The sequence below is a fragment of the Hippocampus comes genome, unplaced genomic scaffold, assembly GCF_001891065.2.
Source record: "Hippocampus comes isolate QL1 unplaced genomic scaffold, H_comes_QL1_v1.1 scaffold202, whole genome shotgun sequence".
NCBI classification, from domain to species: domain Eukaryota; kingdom Metazoa; phylum Chordata; class Actinopteri; order Syngnathiformes; family Syngnathidae; genus Hippocampus; species Hippocampus comes.
In genome coordinates this window covers 656,336-666,431 of record NW_017805829.1, presented here as the reverse complement: position 1 = coordinate 666,431, position 10,096 = coordinate 656,336, and the positions used below count along the sequence as shown (strand labels likewise).

Below are 10,096 nucleotides of genomic sequence, written 5' to 3'. Positions count from 1 at the left end.
TGTGTGTGTGTGTGTGTGCGTGTGTGCGTGTGTGCATGCGCGAGCGCGCGTTTGCGTGTTTAGGAAAGGGTTCCTGCAGGGTGCAACAGTGATCTCTAGTGGCCATGTGGGGGGTTGAATAAAATTAGGAATATAAGGATCGATGTTTTTTTAACTCTCAAATTGGGAATACAGATTGTAACAAATGCGCTAATGACATCATTTAACAGAATTTATCCACATTAAACAGTTTCAGCCACATTTTTGCTTCAGTTCCATGGACATTTTGCTGCTCCTTCAGCCAACTGGGACAGTATAATATCGACATATGGATATAACGTACGTGGAGAGTCTCAGATCCTCACTAGGCTGCAGCATTATTAGTGGTTCTTCCAACCAGTCAGAGACTAAGAGCCAACTTTTTTACTGTGTTCCTGCAAAGAGCCATAACACACACACACACACACACACACACACACACACACACACACACACGACCTGCAGTGGTTACTTACTACTTGGGTCAGCTTGCTACATATTTGACCGAAGATCGACTTTTGAAGCGACGAACTTCCCGCGATCGACCCGATCGCGCACGTATATTTGACCGAAGATCGACTTTTGAAGCGACGAACTTCACGCGATCGACCCGATCGCGCACGTGCAAGCATATACACACACACACACACACACACACACGCGTGCACACACGCGGGCGCCCAACCACGCACACGTGCGCATACGCAAGCAAGCAGGCAGCACACGTGCGCATACGCAAGCAAGCAGGCACGCCGAGATGAGCGACAGCCGTTACGTCACCGAACATGAACGAAATCGAAACATACAGACACACAAAGTTTTTTTCGCCCCCATTTCCTCCTCCCAACGCTCGCGCTCGACTTGGGATCAGTCCGCTGGCTCTCGGTCGATCACGATTAACGTATTGGGCACCCCTGCCTTAAAATCGGAGGTAATTTGCTGAGTTTAGCGCTGAGCACCGTTGTTTGAGCATGAGCGGTGATTCAGTTGTTATCTGATTGGTTGCCCTGTATGTCAGTCAAGTAACAGGATTGTTGATAGGCTGACGTAGCTAGTTCTGTGTATTTAGCACCGTGGTTTGAATGGCAGCGCCACCGCCGAGGCGTTTTCGACACTTGTCATTTGAAAGCCCGGGAACCGCATTGAGCCAGCCAAAGAGCCGCATGTGGCTTGCGAGCCGCGGGTTGGCCATCTCTGGTTAAGACGATCTGTCTACATGTGGTGCTCCTTCATTTGTGTTGAAATATCCATTACGTAAATGGTTATAACACTGCAACACTGACTCATTATGTGTGTGCTGTCAGCTACATCTTTTATAATAATCATGCTATAAGTTGAGTTTGAAATGATGTTCAGTTATATTTGAATATTTAAATGTTATGTTTTTTTACCATTCAAACGATTAATATAGGCAATTAGAGATATTTTTACGAGGGGTGTAATTAGCAACATGGCTTGGTCCCTCGTATAGTGTAGGGAAGATAAATAAATTCCCCTTCCAAAATGTAACCATCATTGAATGGTAATTAACTGTAGAGGCAACATTTTAAGTGTGTTTTTCCCACATGTGACTTAACAACAGGGCTTGACAAATATCCAAAGCCACTCTCAAGCTACGAAGTCATAAACGCAATCATCTACAAACCCTACAGGTGTGACACATAATGTCAAAGCCAAAAGATAAGCAGAGCTGCATTGGATTTTTTGGGGAGCTGCAGATCTGCGTTAGGTAACAGTGTTAGTTTCTGATAAGCGGCACTTTCTTGATTGCTTGGCAAAGTTGTCGACGTGGCAGTGGTCGGGGGAGGACTTGTCTTTGGTGTTGTCAGCGTGCCTGTGCTCTAGGCACACAGTGTAGTGTATGAAGTGCTGCCTCCATGAATGAAAGAGCTTTTCGTCTTCAAAGTAGCTCACTTAATGCCCTCGCCCATCCACACACACACACACACACACACACACACACACACACACTCACAGTCTCGACTGTGAAAGTAAACGCAGTTTCAGTCCATTTCCTGTTCTATGGTTATCATCATGTTTCCCCCTACAAAAGATTTCCAGAATTAAAGGTAATTACAAAAAAAATATGCTAATGAGCCAGTAGTTACAAATGGCATGGGCCCATTCAAAGTCTCGGTCTTACTGCCTCCACTAGCACCAAGGCTAACTCTTAACGAGATGAGTAGTCAAGTCGGCAGCGATAATTAGCCAGCAATTAACACGCCGCCAAGTCCCGCACTCGCCACCAGCTGTTGTCATTAGAGGAGTTTTTGGCAGTCGGCGGGTGGGGGTTCCAGAGGAAGGTTGACAGGCCTCCTCATGGGAACAGATGGCGAACAGGGTGAGCTTGTTGGCAATCAGCACGTTTTTGAGCTAATGACTTAATTAGCTATGCAAATGGACACATCAGTGTGGATATTGTCATTTAGTTGAAAAGCTCACCTAAATTAATTAGCCCGATTAAGGCATAGCTGGGTGGAAAAAGGGTTGTTTGGATGTTCATTTTTTTGGGTGACTTTGATAAATCAAGTGAGAAACACACTGGGCAAGTGGTCAGCACTTCGGCCTCATGGTTTTAAGGTTTGGGGTTTGAATCTCAGCTCCGGCCTCTGCCCTTTGTGGAGTTTGCGTGTCCTCCTTGGAGTACGACGACTTCCTCCCACATTCCAAAATCAGGCAGGTTAGGTTCACTGGATGCTAACTTGTTCATTGGTTTAAATGCAAGTGTGAGTGATTGTTTGTCTAGATCGTCACAGTCAAGCTCTGAAATGACCCCAACAACGCCAACTTGCTTGAGTCATCAAACATCAACTCATTCAAGTTGGTATTTTATATTCTATACTATTGTGCACCATCATCAACACAAAATCAACATCCCTATATCATGTTCAGTGGCTAATTTAATTCCCTAAAAAAATGATAATTTATTACACTGTCATGGCCAAGGCCAGCCATCCACATCAAAATCTGCTCTCACTCCAACCCCCCTGACCAGAGAAAATTCCATGAATGCTTTACAACAGCAAACCTTAAATCATCTTTACAATCACTTTTTCAAAGGTCTTGTAGCCATGAGTGATGCAATAACTAAAACAATTAGTTAACAACTAAGTAGTGTAATAGGCAGAAAAGAATCTGCATGCAAACATATTCGTGGCTGACCAGTTCTGTCTGCACGCAATTATCCATATTTTTTAAAAAAACAGCCTTCTTCAAATGTATGCAATCGAAATATTTTCACTTATTGTCTAAAAATGTGATTGTCTGACAACCAGTTCAGGGTGTACGTCGCCTACTGCCTGAAGACAGCTGGAATAGGCTCCAGTGCACCCGCAACCCCTGTGAGGATAAACCGATTAGAAAATGGATAGATATTGTCTAAAAAAAAAAGTACATCCATGCTTTCAGACTTGAGCCGACATAATGCTACATGGCTCCCCAGAGTGTGGCAAGAGACAGTTAGTGGATTTATTGTGAAGCGATTTTCAACACCGTAAATGGGTTAAGCGGCACGATGGTCGACTGATTTGGATGTCCGCCTCACAGTGCAGAGATCGTGAGTTTGATTCCTGGCCCAACCTTCCTGTGTGGAGTTTGCATGTTCTCCCCGTGCCTGCGTTGGTTTTCTCTGGGTACTACATTCCAAAAACATGCGTTTCAGTTTGATGGATCACTCTAAATTGCCCTTCGGTGTGATTGTGATTGTGAATAGCTGTGTGTCTATATGTGCCCTGTGATTGGCTGGCAACCAGTTCAGGGTGTACCTCGCCTACCGACAGCTGGAATCGGGTCCAGCACACACACATGACCCTCATGCGGTTCCGATAATGGATGGATGGATAATTGGGTTAATATTCCATAAAAATAACGGACGATAAGTAATTGACTATATTAGAAAATAGGGTATTTTCTGCCCAACAACGACAATGTGTGTGCTGGTGACCAGCCCAGAGTGCACCTCAGCTGTTGTCCAGGGTCAGCTGGGATAGGCTACAGCTCACCCGATAAGATTAAGCAGTACTGGAAATGGTTCGTGATAATTAAAGTATGTGTATATCTGCATTCCGGTGCTTTTTGTTTGTCTCTATTTGTGCTGTTATGATATGATTGCATTGGTAAGCAAATCTTGCACTGTGTACATATTTGTCCAATGTATGTGTGTTATTGTAGTGCAACGAGCCAGGCAGCGTTGACACACATGACCACTGAAGCGTGCGCTCCATTTAGTGGTCCTGCTTCCACCCAGGTTTCAGTAGGGGGCCGAAGTTTGTGATGATTTTGGGAGTTTTTGATCCAATTGAATTTTAAAGGGGACATTTTAGATAATGGACTTTTGATTTGCTCTTATATAAATATTTGGGTCTCTGTGGCACCTGTTCTCCCATCAAATTGAAATCAAACAACCAAATAATTTTTTTATGTTTTATATTTAACCCCAAGTTATGATTTTGAGTTGGTTGTTTGCCATTCAAACAGTCTAGTGGGCGAGGAGAGTGCATATAAATCATATTGTTTGCCTATGGGGGACATAGCTGTTTGCCCGCTGTACCACCTGTGTAGTGGAAATTTTATACTCTACTGTGTTAATTTGTATCGCATCCTGCTATCTGTAAGTGTTGCTATCCAAGTTCGTTGCTGTGCAAGTTTGTGGTTTTCCTGTGCTTCACACATGTAGATGCAAAACAGGATGAGCTGCAAACAGATGTCAAGACAGGGGCATTCTCCCCTTTCTTTTACTCTTGTTTTTTTTTCTTTTTTTTAATACGCCTAACCAATGACAATTAAGTACTGTACACCATAACCATATTGATAATATGTTGAGAGTTCGTTTAACACTTTAACCCAGGGGCGTCAAACTCATTTTTGTCGTAGTTATGGTTTCCCTTGGAGGGTCGTTATGACTGTGAAATTTTGTGAAACCATAACAATGTTTAATCACCTCCACATATTACATACACAGCACACAATGAATTGGTGGATAGGTGGTTTTTAAATCAGAAATCAAGAATAATGACTTTAAGCAGTGTTTACATTAATGTAGTAAGGGGGTTGGAAACAAGAAAATGCTTGCAAAATCTCCATGTTATTATGGATTACATATGACAATTTGAAAATTGGGTTCAGACTTTAGCAAGCATCATGGAAGTTGACATGCGTGATTTGCTTTCGCGGGCCACATATAATGATGTGAGGGGCCAGATCTGACCCCGGGCCTTGACTTTGACATGTGTGATTTAACTAGTCCCAAGAAGAAAAAAATGGTATAAGTGGGGCCGCACCCCACTGCTTGGGGAGTCGCTCCATCACAGATCTGTAAATGGTGTTTCTCCATCGACTGTAGCTGAAATAAATCTCATCGTTGTACAAAGACTTTCGTTGTCTTGGTGACACCAGATTCGGCAGATGGTGCTGTTTCCTTCATATGTGTGTGACCAAAACAGCATGTGAAGCAACAAAGGGGCTATGTATCAGAGGAGCTGTTTTAAAAAGATCAAGAAAATGATTATGTTATGTACTACTTGCTACAAGTGGACGCACAGGTTACTGTATTTGCAAATTCTGCCATCTAGTGGTAGAGCATTTATTCTCTTGTCTTCATGCTATGTTGCAAGTATAGATAGATGAACAAAGATTCAGTAAACTATTCGCAAGGGACAAGGCCTGAGTCCTGATGCCTATAGAGAGAAAAATAAACAAACTGCAAGTGACACCCTTCCAATTTTTGGAGAATTGACACTTGCCAGTATTCATCCATCCATTATCTGAACCGCTTTATCCTCGCGAGGGTCGAGGGGGTGCTGGAGCTTATCCCAGCTGACTTTGGGCAGTTGGCGGGGTGTCCCCTGAACTAGTTTCCAGCCAATCACAGCCAAAGCGAGTATTATTTGATCTCAGAACACTTGGTCATCTAATTATCAAATTTAAGATTTGAATAATATACTACCACCGTATGTTTGTACGGCGTGTCATTCAAAATCCTCCAATATTTTTGGCTGACTCACTCCTAATGCACTTCAAACGAACTGTCAACAGTTCTTGTGAGGGGGAAAAAAAAAAACAGTTTGTGTACTATTGAGATCCTTGTTATAGTGGCGATTAATGTTGAAGTCTTTCATGGCTGATAGTGTCTCCAAGCAAACTAAGCAGATAGTTTTGCATTTAAATTTGGTGAACATTAAATGTGGTTCCTATTCCTTTTTATAAAGAGACCCATTTTCTTGATCTAATTTGGTCCTTGCTGCTAGCCAGGACATGCTATTTTCCTCTCTGATGCAGAAGTACAGTCTTGGGATTGGATGCGCTCTTGAGAAATATCTGTTGGTGAACAATTTTATTCCATCTTAAAACTGATCAACTGCAAACATTGTTTTTCAAAAATGATTGAGGGCCACTCCCAAGTGTGGGCGCAGCCGCCAGTTGACTATACCTGATCCAGATGTATTACTCCGGCATGCTTGGCACCAATTTGCGGGGATTTTGGCACCATTGTGGCATCGTAGTGTGTTACAGAAAGTATATAAATATGTAAAATGCAGAATTTTATCAAACAAATTCACAGAAAAAAAAGCACATTTTTTAATAGCATACCACAAACAAATGTGGTTTCACCTTACGTCTCTGATGATTGGCACAATGGTTGGGAAACACTGGTCTGAGAGATGAAAATAGGACGCATACGTGATGGAACAAGCTCAATCCCTCTTCTTTCTGTCATTTCCAGGACGTGATGGTGGTGGGCGAGCCCACGCTGATGGGCGGCGAGTTCGGTGACGAAGATGAGCGTCTGATCACGCGCCTTGAGAACACGCAGTACGACGCCACCAACGGTCTGGACGATGACGACGACTTCACCAGCTCGCCGGCGCTGACCAACAACGGGCCGTGGAGCAGCAAGGCGCCCAATGGTGGGCCTGATGGCAAAGCGGAGAACACGGCGCCGCAGGCCTCGCAGTAGGAGCAGCACTTGCGGAACAATGACAGCAGTAATAGCCACCGCGACCGGATTAAAAAACAACAACAACAAAACAAAAAAAAAAACCTGTAAATGTTACAAAACAATAGCAAGGTGTGGACTTGTTTTGGGGAAAAGAGAAGCTTTCAGTGGACTATCGCCGCTGTGATTGGTGGACAAGAGTCACATGACATCACACAGCGGCACTTGAGGAATCTGTTTTGTTGTTTTTAAAAAGAACCAGCTTACATTGTTTGAGGCTACTGCCGATACTCTCTTGCTTTTTTCTGTTTCAAATTAGCAAGAAATAAAAGTCCCTTTGTTTTGGTTTTAGGCAGTGCAGTGGTTGAGTGGGTAATACAGCCAGTTTTGAGGTTTCGATTCAAATCTTGAATCTTGGGTTTCTCATACATCCCAAAAACGTGCATGTTAGTTTCTTTGAACATTAAATTAACCATAGGTGTGAATGATTGTCTAAATGTGCTCTGTAATTGGCCAAGAACCAGTGCAGAGTGTATCCCACCTTTCAGCCGGGGTAGGCTCCAGCTCACCCAACAATATGGCAAAGGGATCACCCCCACACACTGGTTACCACCATTTCCATTCAAAGCGGTTGGATTCGGCCTCCCGCTCTGTGATTTTGTTAATTTAAAAAAAAACGAAAACGACTGTTTTTGCTTTAATTTTCCCAAACTGCATGATTTTATAGGGTTTCCTCAATTTTTTGGGTTAATTTCATATATGTGCTTTATAAAAAAAAAAAAACACATGCACACAACAATCTGATTGTCCTCTATCCATTTGGGAAGGTTTGTAAGTGTAAATAGAAGTCTATTTTGTCCATGAGCCACAGAAAGCATTTTGGAAACGGCAGCTGTTTTGTTTTCTACGGGAGGTTCCATATTTGTCCAGGGTGTTCAAAATTCCCCCGGTGCCCCTAGCCCCTACTATCCTCTTTTAGCTAGTGCACAACCAAAGCAACAATTTAACACATTTGCATTTCTTGTATATTTGGTGACGACACAGGTGCAGATCAAAATGAAGCCACCCTGCAGAAATGCTGCGCCGTCCCTTTAATTGTGTTCACAAGCTTCATTTGAGTCTCTACTACTTGATTTACTCTGCCTCCAAAAGTTGTGATTTCTCTGCCTTATTTTCTGTAAAGTTTATTATCCGAGCCGAAACAGAGATGTGTAAGGGGATTCCATTAAGCCACGAAGTTCAACACCTATGTCTCCCACCTGGTTGTGTTAAAAACAGTCAGAAATGTGATGTCACACTTCCCGCCTTTGCTAGGTCCCATTTCAAAACCAGTTAGGAAATTTTTGCGGGATCTCTGTGTGAAGGAAGAAACAATGAGGCTACCCTTTCATGCAGCCTGTCAAAAGCTGAATCTTTCCTCGTTTTTTTTTCGATGTCTCTGTTCTATAAAAATGTAAGAATGACAGAATGAAATGGCGATTTGCCATGAATGCAAGTAAAATCAGGGCCATAACAGAGATGGGACAACAGCGGCCTGTTAAGGAATTCACAACTTACCTGACAATATGCCACCTTTGCTAGGTTCTGTGTAAAAGGCAAAGACAGATCTGTTACGGCTCTGAATTCACAACTGACCTGACAATATGCCACCTTTGCTGAGTTGTGTGTGAAAGGCAAAGGCAGATGTGTTACGGCTCTGATCTCTGTCATCTGAGACAGGAAACACAGGCAAAATCTCACCTTTGCTCAGTTCTGACTAAACACCAAAGGGGGATAAATGTCAGTTTGTTCCTTGTGCTTAAGCTCTGATGATGAAATTTTGCAGGGTCTTTGTGTAAAAAGGGGCTGCACTGAAGCTAACCTTGTGAACCAGTTGCCCTTTTTACACTGATTGCGAAAAGCTGATATTTTTTTCTCAACAACATCAAATAAAGGCAGATACTTGACAGATTGCAAGACACCGCAGACAACAGCGGCAATAAGATATTGCGTTGCTGTTACGGCTCAAATTTGGTCGTTTTTTGCAGGCTCTCTGTGTGAATGTAGGCTTCTCGGTTGAACTTTTCCCAAGAAGACAAAAGGCGCATGTCTTCACACGACTGCTTATTTATTTGTGCAATCTTTTTGTAAGGAAGCAAAACACACACATTTCTGAATATGTTTGAGGCTAGTATTATTAGACACCGTTTGTACTATATATAGCAGAGGTGTTCCGTGTCATATCTGATGTCTGGTATGTATGCTTTACCATTAACTTGTGCCAATAAAACCGTGCTTACAAATAATATAAAAGGGTGACTTCTTCTAAGCGAATAAGGATGCTTAATAAGGTGGAAAATCAACTTGCAACTAAATTGGAAACGATTCTCCTGGAGATTATGTTGATTAGCAGCATCTCAAGGATAGGTTTATGGCTTTTAACAATGTTATGTGGCTATTTTCTAGCTTTTAAAAGTGGTGATTGGGGTAAATGCCAGAATGAGAAACCAATATGGGAGTGAATTTAAGATTGCCATCATTGGATTCATTAAGGGAGGGAGGAGGGATGGGGGGCGTACTCGTATTTTCATATTTAAATGGCAATAACCTACACAACACCACAACACGTGGACACTTCTGGAATTGACTTGCAAGATGACTCGGTGGATCTTGAGCGACACCAAGAAGCTCACGCTGGGTACTGCAAAAACATTCTCATTACATTAATATAATTTTGCTTGTTTAATGTTATGAAAACGCACAAATTTGAATAGTTTTCTATTTTTTAACAAAATCAACGAGTACACAATAACAGCAATACTAAGTGTGGAAAGTATAGTTTTAATAACTCGTGAACAGAACCCTGTGGATTCTCTTTAAATTATTAATTTAAATAGAAAAAAAATAAAAATATTGTTGAAGCCTAAGGGAACGAAATGCTAAAAAATATTAAACGTTTGTCATTTCCCCAAGAAGGTTGATATGAAATATTAACATAAAAATAAAAACTAATACTGTATAATCTAATACTACACTTTGTAAATTTGCATATACTGTACAATATAAGATGATGTCTCTTCAAGTAAAGTCGTCGTGACATGTTTTTTTCCACAAACTTCATTATTACAAGAAAGGTATCAGACATTAAAGTAAAACACGTGTGCA

The 10,096-nt window shown here is 42.0% G+C and overlaps 1 protein-coding gene across 4 annotated transcripts in view; it reads left to right on the top strand.

The window, feature by feature from the left end:
- The window catches only part of ldb2a (LIM domain binding 2a), an 89,463-nt gene extending 80,234 nt beyond the window's left edge, over positions 1 to 9,229 (top strand). For all 4 annotated transcript variants that reach the window (XM_019887422.1, XM_019887421.1, XM_019887420.1 and 1 more), the window contains exon 9: positions 6,740 to 9,229. In XM_019887422.1, the coding sequence (XP_019742981.1) occupies positions 6,740 to 6,973 (234 nt within the window). In that variant the 3' untranslated portion in view covers positions 6,974 to 9,229. The remainder of the gene's footprint in view (positions 1 to 6,739) is intronic.
- Positions 9,230 to 10,096: the final 867 nt, after the last annotated feature.